This window comes from Sarcophilus harrisii, chromosome 3 (assembly GCF_902635505.1).
Source record: "Sarcophilus harrisii chromosome 3, mSarHar1.11, whole genome shotgun sequence".
Taxonomy (NCBI): domain Eukaryota; kingdom Metazoa; phylum Chordata; class Mammalia; order Dasyuromorphia; family Dasyuridae; genus Sarcophilus; species Sarcophilus harrisii.
The window spans coordinates 76,049,701-76,070,142 of record NC_045428.1 but is presented as its reverse complement, the minus strand read 5'-3'; the positions used below and the strand labels follow the sequence as shown (position 1 = coordinate 76,070,142).

At 37.2% G+C, this 20,442-nt stretch overlaps 1 protein-coding gene across 4 annotated transcripts in view; it reads right to left on the bottom strand.

The window, feature by feature from the left end:
- Positions 1-2,402: 2,402 nt before the first annotated feature.
- Positions 2,403-20,442, bottom strand: part of KLF7 (Kruppel like factor 7) — a 98,630-nt gene continuing 80,590 nt past the window's right edge. For all 4 annotated transcript variants that reach the window (XM_031958204.1, XM_031958205.1, XM_031958207.1 and 1 more), the window contains exons 3-4: positions 14,474-14,597; positions 2,403-7,005 (exon numbers count right to left, since the gene is read on the bottom strand). In XM_031958204.1, coding sequence (XP_031814064.1) covers positions 6,954-7,005; positions 14,474-14,597 — 176 coding nt within the window. In that variant the 3' untranslated portion in view covers positions 2,403-6,953. The remainder of the gene's footprint in view (positions 7,006-14,473; positions 14,598-20,442) is intronic.

The following is a 20,442-nucleotide window of genomic DNA, read 5'->3' as shown; positions in this document are numbered from 1 at the left end:
ACCTAATCAAGCTACCTTTTCTAAATCTCCCTTCCTCTTAAATAGTATCACTTATTCCCTTCCATTTAGTCTGCCTCCTTTAATTACCTCCAGAGTGAATAGCCTCCTACCTCCTGTCCCTAAAAGAAATTGCTTCAAGCAAGTCTCAGCTGTCCCCTCAAATAAATAGCTTTCCATAATCTGAATCAGTCTAAAATACTGTCTTTCAAAACCTCTACTCATTCTTCCTTCCCTCACAGGCAGGAGCTTTCTCCCACCCTCCTTATCTGAGTTTTGAATAATCTCATTGGAACTGATTTTTTTTTTTAATTCTCAAAGTAAAAAGACCTAATGTAACCTCTTCTGGTCCCTTTCTGTCCTGGAGAAAAAGCTATAGCATGAAGTATATAATATCTCCCTTGTGCTTCTATGATTGTTTTTCTTCTAATAAAATGAGAAGGAGGATACGCTGAGCCATTCCCAGGCCAAACACATTCTACTGTTTATTACACATATTACATTCTTAAATAAAAATGCGTCACATAACATTTTTTGCATAGATATCTTACAATATACCAATTTAAAAAAGAATTATGAAACAGACCAGTAACAAAAATAAATTTTTTCTTCATTAATAATTTTGTAACATTAACATACCACCATCATATAATACAAATAATATTTTTAAATCTTAAGACTTTTGTACAGCAAAAAAACTTGACAAAGTAATATATTTATATATATATATATATATAAAAAGCTTAAAAAAAATAAAATGTCAAAAAAAGGCAGAACTGAGGGCTATAAGACTAGGTACTTCTGTGATATATTATAAATACCAGAGAAGGCCTGAGAGAATGTGACTGTGGGGTTGAGGGGTGGGTCTCTCCAAATACACTTGTTAGACATCTGGCAAAAGAAATGATATAGTGCAAAAAACAAATTCCTTCAAGCAGTATCTTAAAAAAAAGGGGAGGGGGGATCAGATACAATTTAAAAGCAAATAAGTTTGTGCGTGGAGGATTATGGGAGTGAGAAAGTAACTTTGGGGTAATTTTGATGGTGAAGAGGGAAGGGCTAGGAAAACCACTAAACATTTATTTTGCCTTAAGTCTTGTTAGGGGAGATCTGGATGATAATAAGTGGTTGTTTTGTTTTGACCCCTTCTTGGTCATGAAATACAAATGCAGACTTAAAGAAAAAACAAAACAAAACAAAACAAAACCCCCAAAATTCTAGTTTGAGCCTGTATTCAGAGAGCAAATGCATGCTAGAAAAAATAAATAAATCCAAGTCAAGGACCAGCCCATAATCCAGAAAGCCTTCCTGGGTCTATGTGATTGCAATTATTCTACCTCCAGCCCAAAGGCATCACAGTTAAAATGTCCCCTCATTGTGTTCTCCTCCCAGCGTTTACTAATTTTAATATACTGGCAACTGTAAGCATGCTTTCCCTCCAAAGAAGATAATAGGCACTGGTGGCTATTCCACTTATAATATTCGCAGCCCAACTGATTTCTTTCGGTGAAAGTACTGCACACACATACATGTGTGAATACCACCCTCAGAATTTTGATGTGGGGCTCATTTTTATGGCAGTATACAAAAGCTGGAGTGAAATAAATTGAAGATTTCCAAGCTTACAGTTGAAAAAAAATTGTGAAAACAACCCCAATGAAGAATGCATCCACCTTCCCTCACAGTCACTAAGAAGACCTGTTTGGGGAGGAGAGGAATAGGGACAAAAAAAAAAAAAATTGAAAATACCAAAGTCTCTAGCTTAGGATAGTTGGAGATTGAGGATTTTAGGTGATTCATCTGTTTGTGGTCACCTGCTTCCCCTGGACTACATTTAGATAGCAGTGTTGGGATTTGAAGGATGACTACAGTCAATGATAGCTTTTCTGTGATCTTCCAGGAGATCCAGCAAAGGGAGAGTTGAGAGAGAATATTTAAAAAGCAAGAGAAAACCCTGGAGTTTTAAGCTGTTAGCCACATGGTATTTACAAGCAGGTTTTTTTTTTTTTTTTTTTTTTTTTTTGATGTTGTTGTTTGCTCTGACACTTTTTGTTGCTTTCTCATCTCCAGGGATCCTGAAGACTCTTGGATAAAGGATCCAAGAGGTTAGTCTAGTCTCTATTCCCAGATATTTTAAAAGTTCAAAATAAGGTACCCCACCATATCTATACAGGTGAATCACAACCTCCCAGAACTTGTTCTCCTGCCCTCTCTAAATGACAGTCAGTTACTTCTGGGAAATGCAAGCTGGAAAATTTCAACTGGTGCATTTCAATCAGGTTCTAATTTCTGAAATCTTATTTTATTTTGACAAAGATCTGGGGGCAGGATAACAGCCAGAAAAACTGGCTGTCACAGAACAGAGATTAAAAAAAAAAAAGCATCTGATTTTCCTGGTGGTATAATTAAATAGTTTGTATTCCTATACATTTTTCCTTCCTTCTTCTCCTTCCTCCCAAAGGGCAAATAGTGGGAAATGGAAATAGTAAATATTACCCATATCATGAATTTTTAAGGAATGACTTTCACAGAGGGGAAAATTTTTCAAAAATATATTTGAGCCATTAAAGGTAGTTCTCTTGTTTAAATGTCTTGTTAATGGCAAGGAATTAATATCCTTCCGTTTAGCTTAGCTTTTGCAATGGCATAGCAATATTGATGTCCTTATTATATTGAATATACACATCTGAAGGTCCAATTTATTTCCCCCCTTCAGTGCAAAAACTCCACATGGCTTTCCTGGAAGTTGAGCCAAAGTGAAATCCTTCTTTTAAAATCTCATTTGCCTTTTAGGCTTGTAGAGAATTTTTAAAAGAGAAATCAGTGCAATTAAACATGCATATGAGTTTCCTTGTATCTCCTCAGAATCAAGCCATCCAAAAAAAGGCAGGAAAAGATGGCAGAGAGGGAGTGAAAGATGAGGGTGAAAGTAAGGGGGCAGTCTCCAGTAGAATCAGGATGGAGTGCCGAAATCAGGAAGATTTGCTATGATCTTTGCTGGGGAAAGCACACAGGGACATAAAAAAGGGGGGGGGGGGAAATAATTGGTTTATGAGATCCATTCTGAGCCTGGGAATATTTTGTAAGATGCTACTTTGACATGGAGTTCAGACATCTATTTTTGTGGACATAATACCCTTCACTAGCCGGCCAATGGGCCGTGCCAATTAGTCATTCAAAGGACAGGAGGTTCTGTGGGATTTGTACACAATGACTGAGAGGCTGGTAGCCATGAGCTGCATTATGATTTAGGGGTACCTTGTCTTTGACTTATATTCAGGTGGCAGGGGGAAAAGACACCTAAGTAGAAGAGAAAAAGAATCAGCAATATTTTCCATTCTGCAAAGTTAATTGTGGGCCAAGAGCAAAGTGCGTTTGAAAGGTCTCTTACATGAAATAACATGCTGGCACTCTCCTTACATGGTTGGGATTTCCCAACATGTTAGAAGATACTAATTTAAGTGAAGAATGAGAAGAAATTGTTGTTCCAATAGGAACAACTCAGAAAATACTGCTCTGAATACCCAATCTTATTTAATTTCCTTCTCTCTCATTTAAATATGTGTGTATACACATATATACACACATATACATAGGCATATATATGCCCCAGATCTACATATATGTATATATGTACCCACTGAGATTGGTTCCTTAAGTAGGCCCTTAAAAATCATCCTTGTACCTTCTTACCAGCTGGTAAAAAAGGCCTTTTCAGCAGATATTTTGTCTCAAGTTGTTTCTCCCAAACAATAGCATTTAGTTCCCGGTGCCAATTGGGGCTGGTTGAAATTCACAGCTGAGACTTCAGCTTAAAGAAATATAGCTTTAAAATAACATTACATCGCAACTATCAAGTTCTTCAGCAATTCTAATGTTCCAACAAATGAATCAGGAGTAAGAGAGTGCCACCACCAAATATCAATGAGTCCAGCTCTGGGAGAGGTCAAGAACAAATTAATTAAGAGTCTCACTGGTACAAGGAAAGATAGAAGAATTACCAAAACATTTCAGACATTCTATGAGTACCAAAGGGCCCTTGTTCTGCCACATTTAAATGAGAACCTGACAAGACCACAAATGATAAAAGGAAGTAAATAATTAATGATTACTCTTTATAAAAAAAAAAAAATGTTATGGGTGTTATTTTTTTTTAAGAGCCTTGCATTGAATTGTCAGTTTAAAATTTAAGTTGCCTTGTAGACCCTTAATAATAGTAGCATTTCGAGAGGCAAGAGCAGCTATTGCTCAGGAGAGGACCCTTATGATGTTGGCAGCCCAAGCAAGGCCTATTACCGCGAGTGATGTGAGGTGTCCATGCACTCATGCTGAAGGCCGCAAACAGAAATGAGATTCTAGGGTGTCTACATTTTCATGTAACGCACTGGCTGGATGCGCTGCAGAGGAATACAGCTGAGGTTCAAGTACACTCACACTCCCAGCTATCACCCGGAAAGGATACTCCACACATTCAAATGCAATCCCATGGAACTCCGGATGGAATGGCCAAAAAAGTATTCAAATGTAGAAGTAGAGAACTACAAGATTGTCAGCAAGCAGTGCTCCAGGAATTGTTTCTAACGTGTTAAGTTTTACATCTTTGGAATAAAATTAATTTTTTTTCTTAAAAAATACCCTCCGACTAATGTTTATATCATTGCCTCCAGCAGATGGGTAGAATTTCTGTGTGTGTGTGTTGGTTGTTTTTTTTTTTTTTTTTTTCTATCGTAGAGTTTTTACTTGTTTTGGTCCACATCTTAAAAGAAATTCTATGGGCCAGACCTCAAAATCCCTCCCCCTACCCCCCAAACGTCCAAATGGCAAGCCCACAGCATTTGGCTAAAGAGGCTCATTTACTCACAGTGGAGGAATTTCAACATCTCAATGAAATCAAAAGTTACAGAAAGCTGAGGAAAATCAGGTGCCAAAGATCTTGATGACTACTCATGGTGTTTATGTTTAATTATTATTATTATTATTAATTATTATTTTAAAGAGAGTTCAGTTTTGCATCCCAAATATGTCTGGGGTGACATTTTAACAGTCAATGAGTCAAAACAGTCAAAAGGAGGGCAGGAGGGTAGCCGGCTGGTATGAAGGAACAGCAACCATTGGTGGACCAAATGACATTTTTGTTTTCTAGATGTGTCTTGAAGGGATGGTCCAAGAATATACAAAATATACAACCTGTCCTAGTGACCACCCCACCTGCTTGCATAGGCCATTTAATGGCCCTAAAGGCAGTCTTTGGAGTTGAGGCCAGTGCCAACTAGCTAGAGATACAGGTATATCGATATCAATTTGTACGTGTGTGATGAAAAAGTGAGGAATCTAAATCTCCTTTGAGCTCCAAAGGTCAAATTTAGCAATGGGCAGGATTTAGCTTGGAGAATAACTGGAGGGCCTCTGCTAGTCCTGGATGCTCTAAGTCCCAGGTCATGATGGGCCCGCTGCCTTAAATGAACAATACTTCTCTCCCTTAGACAGAAAAACCCCAACACTTTGCATAAATGCCAGCCCTTCATTCCCACAATGGACTCTTAAAGTGTATTTTTTTTCCCCTTTTAAGCAAGCAGAATAATGTGAGCTCAGTGGAAATGAGAAAGAAGGATTGACTGATGCTGTGTGAAGACTCTGGACTTGGGAGGCATCCTCATTTTTCCCTCCACTCCTGGACGGAGGGATATTTTTGGCTTTTTTTTTTTTTTTTTTTTAATCAGGTCATAACCCAAAGTTAGGTTAAAGACACAGATGCCCACTGAGGGTAGAGACATCTATGCTGTAACTGGTTAGTAGGGTTGCAATAATAACACACAACACAATTGGTTGATCACCATGGGCTGAGGCCAGCAACGCCCCCAAGGAGGATATAAGAAGTGTGATGTCGCATCTGATTGGCCACTCCGGGATTCGGGGATCCAGGTGACGAGATAGTCCTAGAGGTTTTAGTCCATGGAGAAAAGATAAAACATTTAAGCTTCCAAATAAGCTTTTCAAGTTTTCATTAGCAAAATCAGAGAGATTAAAAAGAAAAAATCTAGCTATGGCAATAAGGTGAGGCCAAAGGTATACACTGTGATTTTTTTTTCAAGGGTTTTATTCTCTTGGCCACTTTGTAGTCATGCTAGAAGTTTCCAGAATCCCTAGTGCATATGGTGTGCAAAAAGTAAGAAAACAAAATTCCTCCTTCACGAAGTCTACACGAACGCAGGCCAGAAAGTGTAAGGTGTCATTCCACAGTCTACTGCCGTTAAGGCCATTGGTACGGACTTGAAAAGATCTCAATAGCTCAGTCCTATGAAGAACCAAAACAGATCAAAAAGTCTGTGAGGAAGTCTGATGTTTTGAATATTGGGATTTTTTTTTTTTTCTGACACAAAGGACAAATGAACCGAGAGGTTAATTTTGGCTACCAAACTGGGATTTGGTTTTCTAGGTCATTTTTTTTTCCCCCAACCATTTAAAAAGAAGACAAGTTAGTGCTACAAGTATGCAACTTTAAGATGATGTATTCTCCTATCAAGTTGCATTGAGAAGCAAGTTAAATAAGCCCCTCTTACTGCTGCTGTCCACCTGCAGAGAAGTCACATCCATTTTCTTTGAATTCCATTGCCAACAGCAGGATGCAATTGTGATAGCGCTGAAGTAGGCAGCCTTTCTGCCTTGCTGAGAGTTCACCCGGTTTCTTCATCATCTTCTACCATCTGGCTAGAGCAAGGCATAAAGACGTAGATATCTTGAGTACAGTTGAGTGCATGACAGAGTGTGTGTGTGTGTATGTGTGTGTGTGTGTGTGTGTGTGTGTGTGTGTGTGTGTACACAGAGGTTTATATGTGAGAACTCTCTCTCTCTCTTCCACAAGGCAGCAAGTTCCGACCAAATTCCAGCCCCCTGTCTAAAGATTCTTCCTTTAGACATTAGCCGGTGCCATGAAGCTCCTCTGGTTATTAGGTTATTTATATATGTCTCTTCATATGGAGGGCAAGGTGATCAGACCTGGAAAAACACCTAGGGAAATAAAAAAAAAATACAATGTGTGAAAGTGGAGAAGAAAAGGATCCTTCTTATCTAAGAGTAGTTATAATTTACCTGTGAGACCCCAAGTTTATAGAACTGTGGTCATAGGATCTCTGATTCAATCTCATAAAGAATCTCGGCGATCACTAAGAATCGTCAGTAGCAATAATTCCAATATTACATACAATATACAATACCCCATTTGCATATATTATTACCTCATTGGATTTTCATAATATTCTTATGTGGTTGGTGTTATTAATTACCTCTCATTAGACAGGTGATGGTGAGAGAGATTAAATCATTTGCCTAGGGATTTGATTTCCAATGTACTCTCTTAACTGCTTTTACAAATGGCTCCAAACATTTATATGACTTGCTCAAAGTGGTAAGTACCCTCAAAGAGGGTACAAACTTAGATACTCTTTCTACCATATCAAAACTCCATTTTTGTACTTTGAAAATATATTTCAAATGCATTAAATTTTTGTTTTTGTGTTAATTTTCATTTATTCATTTTTTTTCCTTTATGGAGTAAAACAAGCATTTCCATAACATAACATGGAAATGCTTGTTTTATTCCATAAAATAAAATAAAAATTTAAGGAAAAATGAATATGTTCAATTTTTAAAAATATATTTTAAATATATTCTTTTTTTTCCAAATAATTCATCCACCTAACACTGCCAGGCTACTAAACGCACTATAAACACAGAATCCACCACTGGTATCTAAAAGCCATAGAATATATCCCTGATTTTTACCACTCTCATTAAATTCTTTTTTTTTTTTTCTTTTTTGCCTCTTTTTCTGCAATTCATCATTATGGGCTGAAAAGTTCTACTAGACTAAGGCTAATAGAATGGAAGTTGTCATAATGCCTGTGTGGGGAGTTTCCTATTCTCCCATTTGGCCTCTTTTTTTCTGAAGCTTGATGGCTCTCCTGAGAACGCTCCCTAATGTTTTTCTTTTCCCCCAAGAAGAAGCCCCCATAATCAAAAGCACTTAAAAATATGTTAACAAGTAGATTGCATATTTTCTCTTTGAGCTGGGTCCTCTCTCCATTTATGCATACTCTCGATTTCTTCACATTTTCTCTCCTTGTGAACACAACCATAAAAATCTATAAATTAAGGTAGAACTATATTCTATAGAGAGCAGATAGAGATTAATAGCTACATTAACTCCTAAAACTACTTGTCAGTACAGGTCAGTGCACGAGATTTTTTCTTTAATTATGTAAGCGGGGGCAAGTGAGGAAAAAAAAAGTATATCTCCCTCTACAGAACTACAATGAAATTAAAGTGTGCAAAATCATGATACAGAATCTCTTAAAGTCAGTCTCCTGTCACCTGTCAGAGAACTCTCTCATCTACCCTAGACAAGCAACACATGCCTTTCCTAAATAGAAACAAAGCTGACAATAACCACCAAAAGAAGAATGACCATCAGTTCCTAGATTTTGAGTTGAAAGGGACCTTACAGGTCTCATTTAAGCCCAGGAATCTGAATCCACACAGAGATCATAAAACTTATCTAAGGTCACATAAATATGGCAGAGTTGAGATCTCTGACCTCAAATCAAGTACTCTTCTCGATGTACCAGACAAATAATCATAATCATAATAAACTGACTATAAGGCATCATAAACTGAGTATAGATTAAAACCTATCTCTAAATAGTTTAATAAATCCTTTACTAAGGTCCTTTCTAATGACTTATTATGTCATTAAAGAGTCAGCACTAGTGCTGGAAGGACTTTGAGTCCAAGTCTTGTCTATGGACTGTTTCTGTCAATCAAAAACCTACATCTCTAGGAAGTGTTTGTGACTTGGTAAACTCTTAAAGACTGGAGGGGCTGAGAAGGAACTGAGAAGGAATTAATAGAAGGAACTGATAGAATATTGATAGAATAACAGATTTGAAGAACAGAAGTAACAATTAAACAAAAGAATTTGGACAATCTCCTTTGAGTTAATGAAAAGGATATTTGATCTGCTTAGAAGTCAGCAGATTTCTTTCCAAATGAGCATAATAATTTTGTTTTCCTTCTCAGGTTTTTTTTTTCTTTCTAGATCTGATTTTTCTTGTGCAGCAAGATGCTGTATAAATATATTGTATTTAACATATAGTTTAACATATTTAACATGTATTTGACTACCTGCTATCTAGGGGAGGAAGGAGGGGGAAGGAGAGAAAAATTTGGAACAGAAAGTTTTGCAAGGGTCAATGTTGAAAATTTACCTATGCATATGTTTTATAAACAAAAAAAACTTTAATAAAAATAAATAAAATCATAAAAAGACAAATGAACATAAAATTAGGGTACATTAAAAAACAGTATAAAATGGTGAGATATAAAGTATAAAATGTTATGCCCAGCTAGGTGGTGCAGTGGATATAGATTGCTGGGCCTGGCATCATTACACTAATTGAGTGACCCTAGGCAAACCATTTAATCCCATTTACCTCAATTCCTTATTTGCAAAATGGGGACAGACTGAAGAAGGAACTGGCAAACCGCTCTAGTAGCTTTGCCAAGAAAATCCCAAACAGTGTCATAAAGAATTGGACACGACTGAACAATAACCATCATGTCACTATATGTAGGCCTTTATGATCCAAGTCTTTACATATATTGTTGCTGATATGGTCATGACAGGGCAAGATTCAGTAGTCAGGCACTGATTTGTAGCCCACCTACTTCCTCTTTTTGTTCTATTGTTAATTTCTTCTTCCCATCCCAGTCCTATTCTTTAAAAAAATGCTAAAAGTCACATCATTTTTCAGGTTAAAAGTAGAAGGAAGATGGTGTTAGGTAGATAGATGAATACCAGGAACAAAATTTTGAATAAATGAACATCCTGGAAACTGAAATGAGGAGCTGAAGGCAAGGTGAGAGGCCAAGGGGCATGTAAGAACTGAAACAGTAGAATAAAAGAAGAGGCTTTAGTACATCATTCTCAAAATCAGGGCTTATCAGGAAAAGACCACAAAAGATTGGAAGATAATCCAATAGTTCTAGCAATGGGCAAAAATTTTTCTTTAACTGTGCAATGGAAATCAATTGGGAAAAAAAATCAATCCACAGAAGTTTGCTTTAATGTTGACTTTTCAGAAATGTGTCTGCTTTGCATCTTTAGGCATTCATTCAACAAGAATATATTGAATGTGCCTAGAACTGTGTATTAAGATATATCTGAACAAAACCGTATTTGTGTTAAAGTCATGAAAAGTTTCTGTGAAAAAAGAAAATCAATGAAAACCAAACAAAAAGAAGTTTAAAGCATTGGTAGTAGCTTTAATGAAATTTATCTTATTTGTTGGCCAGAGCTATTCATCACTATTACATATTGTTCAAATAATATGCACTATACAAGAAAGGTTAGGCTAGGTTCCTATCCATTGAACTTACTATTCAATAGAGCATCAATATACTTAACCATTATTAACTAGCATCTACTGGACTCGATTAATAAAATGGATAGTCCCTGTCTCTATCTCTATTCTTTCTTATTGAACATAAATGAGATCACAGTCCCAGACCAAAAAAAGAAGCTGAATGCTGATTAGGACTAACCCATGATATTAGGTAAGTCTGCAATCCAGAAACATAAAATCCAATTATTCAAAGAGGATAAGACATGTATACAGCTACCAGAAGACTGAGTTGGAAGACTAAAAAGTCTTGCTTTCAATCTATAATAGCTATATGAGCTTGAATAAGTCACTGATTTTCTCTGAGTCTCACTTTGTAAACTTTAAAAATGCTATATGAGTGTAAGCTATTTGTTAATAATGATAATATAATTATGATATATGCAGTATTATAGATAATATACTATATAATAATGATGTATATATAAATATAATGTATATATAAACAGAAATAGATAATAAATTATATATAAACATATAATAAATTTTACATATTTATCTATATTTATTTAGATATAGATATATAGATAGTGGTCAAGAGCAGAAAACCAGCCAAACTCTGAAATTGTCATTGTTCTTCCTTTGGAAAGAGGTAAAGATGGGGCAGGGGGAAAAGGAGTCACATAGTTATTAAAGACATATGGCTGCCAAAACAAATAGCCATCTTACGGAGCACCAAAGGGACACACACCAGCTGGCATTTCTACCTAATACTGGGCTAGACTGAGAACTCCAATGATCCACTCCTTTCCTCCCAATGCCCTGATCACTTCTTGCATTCACTCTGCCAGAAGCAGCCTTCTTGGACTCATGCAAGCCTGCTGAGTCAGTGGTACAGTAACACTGGCTATTAGTGCTAATGGGAACAAAGCACTGTTTCCTATCAGCAGCGTCATGCTATGTGAGAGCATTTCTGTAAACAAAGAAGCCTGGTGCCTCCCTCTAGCTCTTCCCTCTTGCAGCTGGTGAGAGTGGGAAATATCCCCATCAGACAGTGAGGGGGTTATCAGTGAGAGGGCCAAGAAAACAACATGGCCTTCCTCCACCAGACCATGGCGAAAGTCAGGGAATGGGAAGAACTCAATGAGACATCATCAAATCCATCCCTATCGCTCTACACACATGGCAGTTGAGTTACCACCACCAAGCTCATAGTTTTTGCCAAAGAAAACCCCAATCCTAGCTAGAAACTCAGTAGGATGGCACTGCTAAACTGAATACCAGATTAAAAGTAAGAGAAGGTTCAGGTTCCCATTCATTTCCACTCTGGTAAGACTGCTGCTGCTATGGGTATTATGACTGTCTTAAAGGTGAGACTCTCTGTGGGAGGTCAGGAATGGTAATCATCCAGCCGCCCAGGGCTTTTCTCCCCCACGACTTTGTGCCATGTCAGCTCCCTCTCTGGTTCCCTATGCCACATCCCAAATGAATGCTATTCTTAGCACATAAATGCTGATTGAAAAGGAAAGTGGCTTGCCAATTCAAACTAACCCTGGCATTTGTGTGTCCTGAAGCCTCAGCACAAACTTCAACCCCTGGATTCAAGGATACCTATTGTTTGCCTGTGCCATGCTTGCTCTTTTAGTTGGGAATTTGATCTGTTTATACTTTTCCAAAACATCAAGACAAAAGCAGTTCCCATCACCTGACCAGTCACCTGCAAATTTCCAGATCCAGATATTTTAGTATCTGATGTGTGGACCAGATACTAAAATATCTTGAAATCCAAAGCCACAAAATACAAATATGATTGCAATGATTTGGTCCATCACTCCTCAATGCATGAAGGGACACATTAGGTTCTACCATATTTCTCATAAGAAAGTTGTAAATACCCCAATATGTCAGGTGATGGGAGTTAGAAAGTGTATAATAGCAATAATCCCCAAATGTCTCCTTCTCTTTCAAGTATTCCATCATCTAACATAACCATGTCCTCACTAACTCTAATTTAGAGTCTGCATTGCTCTTCAGAAGTGGGCAGCTTTTCACTGGGACTAGATTACCAACTAACTAAAAACATATGAAAGCTTCCAAAGGATCTGTCCTTCTGGGACACAAGTTTATATGACATAGAGGTACCTAAAGATTCAGTTCCCCTCCCTGAAGAGGGGAGATTTAGTTCATCTAGGGATGAGAATGAGAGACATTAGGTAAAAAGATATGATGAACTCAAAGCATCCTCAGTAGGAAGACAGCACTTAGCTGATGTCAGCTGAGTGAATTTGGAGGCAGGGGCTATAAAGGCAAAAGAGTACCATCTCCTAATGTAGAAAGGGCAGACTCAGAGAATGAGCAACAGCTACTATCCTTCCTTGTGTCCTCATTGGAGCAGGGGAGGAAGTTTATTTCTTTGATTTTAGACAGCAAAATTTTAGTTAATTCTTAAAGAGTGATGGTAAGATGGGAGATAGCCCCCTTTTAGAAGGTGAAGACATGCAAGTGGGGAGAGGGAAGGGGAAGCCAGGAACCAAAACCCATGAATTCTCTTTTACAAATATCTAGAGAATGAGGAAAAGATCTCCTCTTGCAGGCACAGACCCGGCTTATCCTGTGTTTCATTTGAAACAAACAAAAAACTAATACAGGGAGAACAGGCAGAGGAAGCCTTGGTGAAATGAGCCTGGAGAGGGACATCAGGGCTTGGGAAGACAGGATGCGAAACTGATCGCATTTCCTTCCTTCTGAAAGCTGGGCCTTTGTTTACATCCTGTCCACCCCCTCCTGCCTTTCTGCATGCTCTCAGCCAACTCAGAGAGCCCAGAGGCTTTCAGTTAGCCTTTATTGTATTATAAGCATTTTTCTTATCACAACCGAGACCCTTAGTATTGCATTAAAAAGACAGTTAATTTTCTTAAGCTTCTTTTTTAATACAGAAATAGGATTAGAAGGATAACACGCTCAGATGCAAGCACGTTATTTGATTATGTCTAAACCTAATCCTGGCTTCACCTTGGTCTGCACAGTCTCCAGTTTGGGGGTTTTATTGGTTGATAATGTCAGCGCTGTCAGATATTATTACTTGGGCAGTGTCTGCTGTTACTTGTCCTTTCTTCCACTCCAAATTCTAAAGACTTGAAATTAAATTTTAGAATAATTCTTTGAAACCTCTCCATCTTGCAACTCTTGGACCTTTCTCTCTCATTTCATAAGATCAATAAATCTAGAGCCCGTCAGCTAATTCATCTTCTTTGCTTTAAAGATAAAGAAACTGAGATCCTGAAACTTGCCTTTATTACTTAGGAAGTTTATCCTAGGTAGGATTTGAAGCCAGATCTTTCAAGTCTTTGTCTTAAAATTATTCATGCTTATAACATCACAAAGATTTTGGGACATCCTTTAATTTGTTTGAATTTCTGTTGCACACTTTCACACTGTACTTTGAATTAAACATTTTGGTGTGCTTAGCTTGCCAAACACTTCTGAACTGCAAGTTTCTTGAGATCTGAGACCCTGTCCTAGTCATCATTTTTAACCTCATATTTCCTAACATTCTTTCCAAATAACAGTCATTCAATAAAAGCTTGTTAAATCAAATTTGGGGTTTTTTCTCTGTATTCCCAATGTCTGGCATATTATAGGTGCTTAATAAATACCAAGTGAAAAAAAGAGTGAAATTATTAAGGAGTTGCTTTTAGAGGAAAGTATTTTGTATTTATAATTCTATCTCTCAGAAAAGGAATCTATGATTATGGGTCCCTTCAGAGGCTCATGACTAAGAGAAAGCAGAAAAGGGAGGGAGTGATATATCAAACCAAGGAGTTGTTTCCTTCCTTAGCGTAAGATAGAGTGACTAGGGAACTTAAAGCTGGCAGAGTAAAATTAAAATCCCAAACCATGTTTTCAGTTTTCCTATTTAAAACTTCCTTGGGAGAACACCTCTACAGTCCCATTCTCTTAATGGAAAAACTAAAGATATACATGCTTTGGGAAAGACTTGTGTTTAATCCTCCAGACTGATCAATCCACACTCTTCTCCCCTCCATCAATTCTCCAAATCATCTCATAAACCACTTTACCTGTCGCAGTGGTTGCATTTAAAGGGCTTTGCACCCGTGTGTTTCCTGTAGTGCCTTGTAAGCTCGTCACTTCGTGCAAAACGCCACTCACACCCTTCCCATGAACACTTATAAGGCTTCTCACCTGCAGGAAGAGATGAAATGAGGCCTGTTAGTAAATGGCAGCATACCTGCTCCATCACACTTCATTATCTCGATGACCAATATTTTGGAAAGAGCTACTTTAATGGGTAAAACTCCTTGGCTGCACGGGTGGCAAAAACTGAGAGATTAAAATGGACCTCAATAGTGTTCTGACAAGGTCCCTGCATCTGGAAATCCTATTTTGGTTCCCAGAGTTAGGGCATTTCCTTCAACTTGTAGAATAGTCATTTCTTATCCCAGGAGGATGCTCACCCCCACTGCCTGAGCAGGAAGGAAATGTGCTATTTTCATTAGAACCACAAATGCTTCTAATTCTATTTTCCACCAGAACCTACGGTAATTCGCCATTTCTGGCTTCTTGGTCTCCCCCTCCTCCTCTCTTTTTTCCCCATCACCACAAACTGTAGGCTTGTGGCTGATTTATAAGGACAGCAACTCACGACTCCAAGAGTGACTACTCCTTCCAGTAAATGCAGGTGAATAAATAGGCAAGAGAAAGAACCACAATCTTAGGGAGAAGAAGGCAAATAAAAAAATGTGAAAAGTCTCAGGTATCCATATTATCTTCAGCCATTAAAATCCTTGCTTAGCAAAGATGAGAGTTCAATTCTAAGCTATGACACATATAGCTACCAGAGCTTTCAAACCAATTTGTGAGACATGTTTTAGCCGGAATGGAACTCTTATATGGGTATGTCTGAAATTATAGCATTTAGGGTTCCCTGAAAAACCTTCCCACATAGCAACCATAGACTAAGAAATACAGTAAAAAGAAAGTGATTTTTCTTTAAAGTCTCCTTATCCATCACACTTAACCCCAGACATGACACACATTTATATTTTTCACCCTATAGAAGGACAACCTGAGGGACAATCTCCATAAGATGACTGTTGCAGACAGTGATTTACTAATGATAATAGCTGATATTTATAAAGTACTCTAAGGCTTTCATAGAACTTTATATTCCTTATCACATTTGAGTCAAATAACAATCAGATGAGATGGTTTCTACAAGTATTTTCACCATCCTTCTTGCCCCTGCCATCGCCCATCATGGTGTGAAGGAGTATATTTCAGTCCTATTATTTCATCAATATAATCAAACTACTAGTATAGAAACTTTCTACTTATGAGAATATCAATTCTTTTTATGACTTTCCCATTAGACTATGAGCTTTTTGAGGGCAGGGTCTGTCTTTGTATCCCCAGGGTTTACCAGGCACTTAATACATGTTCACTGATGGACTGGCAATCTCAAAGAATTACCTGGAGACATTAAGTAGATAAGTGATTTGTCCATGATCACACAGCTACTTTGAGTTAAAAGCAACTCAGATCTAGGTCTTCCTGATTTTTAAAGCTAGCCTTTTATCCATTATGTCCCATTGTCTCTTATTATATCATACAGCTGAAAAATCTTAGACTCAGAGCATTTCAGTAAAATGTCTAGAGTCAGTCCTATAACTTGTAAGAAATAGAGTTAGGATTAAAATCTATGTATTTTGTGACTCCAAAGTCAACACTCTTAACATCTTAAATTGTAGAAATTTGGAAGATTTAGAGGACAAAAAAAAATGCTTATTGTTATTGAAATCTGGTTGATTGTTCTATTATTTCTACTTTGACAAGCTAAACTTGTCCTTCACTTTGAAACATTTAAGAGACATTTTACTGTCCAGGCACAACACTTGACCTGCTTTCTTCTTCTCATCTTTTCCCTCCTCTTTAAAATGTGATTATGAAAGAAATGATCCTTTTTCAGTCTAACTTACACTAAAACTAAATCTTAATGAAAGTCTTTTCTTCATGGGTCATTGTGAGCAAAAAAAAAAAAAAAAATTAAATATTTTCTTTTAAATTCTCTAAGAGCTTTTGAATGAAGATCAGAAGCATGGGGAAAAGCCAGGATATGGATATATCAAAAATCAGAGGGGAAAAAATTCATTGACTACTATCAGGCTAAATTTGGATATTTAAGTAAAAATTTCAGAAAAGATACACTAGTGCAGTACAACAAACATCTTATAGACATTGAACCTATAACTTGACACTCTGCAAGTAGAAACACAATATTTAAATAGATCAGGTTATCTGGGTTCATGGAGCTTATAGTCCAATAAGGAGATAAAATACTAATACAAACAGATATCTCCTTTGTCCTTTTGTTAACTGCTAAATAAATCCCAGGTAAAAAGGAAGCATCAGTCTTTCCTTTCCTGTCTCACTTGTTGTTTTTCAGTTGTAATCCCTTTTGGGGTTTTCTTGGCAAAGAAAATCAACTCATTTGATAGATGAATAAACTGAGGCAAACAGGGTGAAGTGACTTGCCCAGAGCCATATAGCTAGTAAGTAGTATAAGGTCAGATTTGAAGTCTTCCTCACTGCAGGTCCAACAACAATCCCAGGTAAAACGTGAGGATCATGCCTTTTCTTTCCTATCTCACTATCGATCCCCTCAATCTGCTCAAGTGATATTTACATTCAGGCCACCAAAGAAAACTTTTATCATCCTATGTGATAAAAGACACCAGCAAGTCTGCCCTTTTGTTAACTTTATTCCCAGGAAATGTAAGATTTCCGTAAGATTTCTGCATTTGCTTTTAGTATATTAAACAGGAAACGATAAGAAAACTGAATTCTCTTTGTGCTTATGGAATGTAATGCTTGAGGGGGAATAGGTAAGAGCTGTATCCAAGAGAAGGGATAGAAGGAAGGAAAGAGCTTCACATAGACATCTCCTGTCATTTACCAATGTTACTGATCATCCAAAAGATTTCAAAAGTAAAACTGGGTCCAAACAGAAAAAGGGCAGCATTGATGACTACCTGCTAGACTTCAGAAATTCAAAATGTGCTTTAGTCCCCAAAAGAAATAAGTAAGACACTCTTAGGGTCTCCAGGACCAAACAAAATTCAAAACCCAGTAGTAAGGTATAGAAGAAATTCCATGAAAGGCTGTAGCTGTGAACCCAAAAAGCTAAATCCCAGAAATCAATCCATCTATCCAGTTGGCCTATCATAGGCTAATGTATTATGAAGGACAAAGGAAGGGAAAGGAGAAAAGAGGAAGAAAGGAAAGCTGAAGAAGGTATTCTTTAATTCAAAGCAAACATTCCCACTCCCATTCCCTGTACTTAGATTTAGTTATTTATTAAATAAGTTTTTTCATTGATGTACAATGAAACTTGCTGGTAACTCATGGTAGATAATACATGTAATGAGTTACTCAGCAAGGATACCCCACCCAACTTTTCTAGGTCTCTCTCTAGGCTGTCCTAATATATACTGTCTCCAAGTACTACTATACTAACTTCTAGCGATACCAAAATTTCAGGTAGTTCAATTATTATTTATGAATGTTTTCATTGCATAAGCCTTAACTGCTCTCAGTGTGGAAGGTGCAATCTAGAATATTTAAGCATGGTTCCTCTGGACCTTGAAGGTATCTGTGATGACCGTATATTTTAAAATCAGCCGGAGTCAGGAATTCAGATTAAGGGAAAATCTTCAATCTTTATTCTCAGTAGAGGTGAAGAAGGATCGGAGGTGAAGGGGGAATCATGATAGCAATGTGTGCAGTTGCGTCAAGAAGCCAGCCAGACCAGAAGCCAGCTAGCAGTCAGTCTCTCCACCCCTCTGCCTCCACCCACCAAAATCGTCATTTCCTATACAACACATCAGGACTTACACAAAGAGTGGGCGGGGGCCATTCTTTCTCCAAGCATATATATTAATAGAGTATGGTCCAATTACTATTTAGCCTCACGTGCTTGGGACTTCAGTGCATCAACTTGAGCTTCAGCCCATTACAGGTATCCTGCTTGGTTACATCTTATAATTTCATAAAGATATCTTCCCCATCCCTCTAATTGATTTGGTTATACCATGTCATGTCTAATGGGAAATATCAAAGTAAAATGAAAATAGCAGAAAACCAAGGACTTTTATCAAAACAATAGGGACTTGTGTATCCCAATCAACCTTGTCCCAAATCATGCTGGCTCTAGACATCAAGGACCTGAACAAATACAGGTCTGTCCTGAATTAAATTAGTAGAAAAGAACCATAGACAGGGATGGAGGAGGGCAGGAGAAGCTCTTTTAAAACTCTCTATCTACTTTCCAACCACCAATAACTCCCCAAGAATGGAAGAAAGAAGAATCTTCTGTCAGTGTGTGTAAGTTTATACTGTAGAACACCAAATAATTACATGGGTGACCTAGGGGGAACAAAGCCCTCAATGTATTTGTTCTCATCCTGAAGTTTTTATTTGTGCTTTTAATAAAACACTTATTTTGCAAGAGGCCATGTCCTTTCCCCTTCAAGAAACCAGTAAGTTGGGTCATAGCTGAAGCAGATTGTTTGTACAATCAGAACAGCCTCAGGTTGTGGAATAAGTACTGAACTAGAAGCAGAAAATCTGGGTTCAAGACCTGAAAGCAATAAGAGCTCTAAATCCATGGCTATTTAACCCAAACATCTATTTCCTTATTTGTAAAACAGAAATAGGAATCCTTATATCACCAAATCCTTACATTTCTTCTCTCAGAACTTTTGTCAAAAAAAAAAAAAAAAAAAAAAAACACACACAACTTCATAAACTGTAAATAAGTGAACCGGTGCAATAGATTATCATGGTACAAAGACAACAATGACCATTTGGAACAATTTCGTTTAATGTTCTTATCTCCTATTTGTCCTGAAACCATTCCATTTCTTCTCTATTGAGAAGACTATCCTTCTGAGAAAATACATATGAAATTACAGTAGGGATATATCTGGAATAACACATAGACTTATCTCTAAAATTGTGTGTTTAGACTGAAAAGTCCTATGATTCATTCCAATTCCATATTATGATGATGAGATAGTCTTCTTCCCTTAAGAGGATCTGGAAAATATCCACAGAAAAGAGAAACTAAATTCACCAAGATAAGTCTATGTGTATAAGGGGGATGGGAGAAAAGGTGATTTCTAAAGAAGATGAATCCCTAAAAAGCAGGTTTCCATCTAGAAAGAAGGCCAGAGTTTGTAAAAATCACAAAAGGTTTGAACAGGGTGATATTACTGTTCACCATGTTTCAGAAGACTAAGCATTATGCTACCTTAACATTTGCTGGTAATAGTTGTAACAACCAAAAGTTGTATCATAAACTTTGACAATTCCCAGACATGGGATGGAAAATGCCATCTACATCCAGAGAGAAAACTATGGGGACTGAATATGTATTAAAGCATATTATTTTCTCCTTTTTTCTTGTTGTTACTTGTTTGCTTTTTTTTCTCATTTTTTTCCCTTTTGATCTGATTTTTTTTGCACAAAATGATAAATATAGAAATATGTTTAAAAGAATTGTACTCAGAAAAGAATTTGAACTCAGACCGCATTATTCTTTTGAGTTCATTCAACATTTCAAAATCAGAACTCATTCCTCTACCTTACTTGAGGCCTCTTACATGGCCATTGGAAGAAGCTGAAACCCTAGAAGATGGTATAGGTTGACTATATAAATAGATTTATGTTATAATGACCCATAAAAGATTATTAAAGGAAGTTTGTGATACAGGCCTAATTGGGTGGAGGTTTAGGGGTTGGGAAACAGGGAACAGAAGATTGAATTATAGACAGAAATTATTCTCTCTCTCTCTCTCTCTCTCTCTCTCTCTCTCTCTCTCTCTTTCTCTCTCTCTCACACACACACACACACACACACACACACACACACACACACAAATGTTATTAGTAGAATGACAAAGAACATATAGAATTGAGTAGACTCTGGTCCAAGTAGTGATGTTATCTCTGAGACTTTTTTAGATCTAGA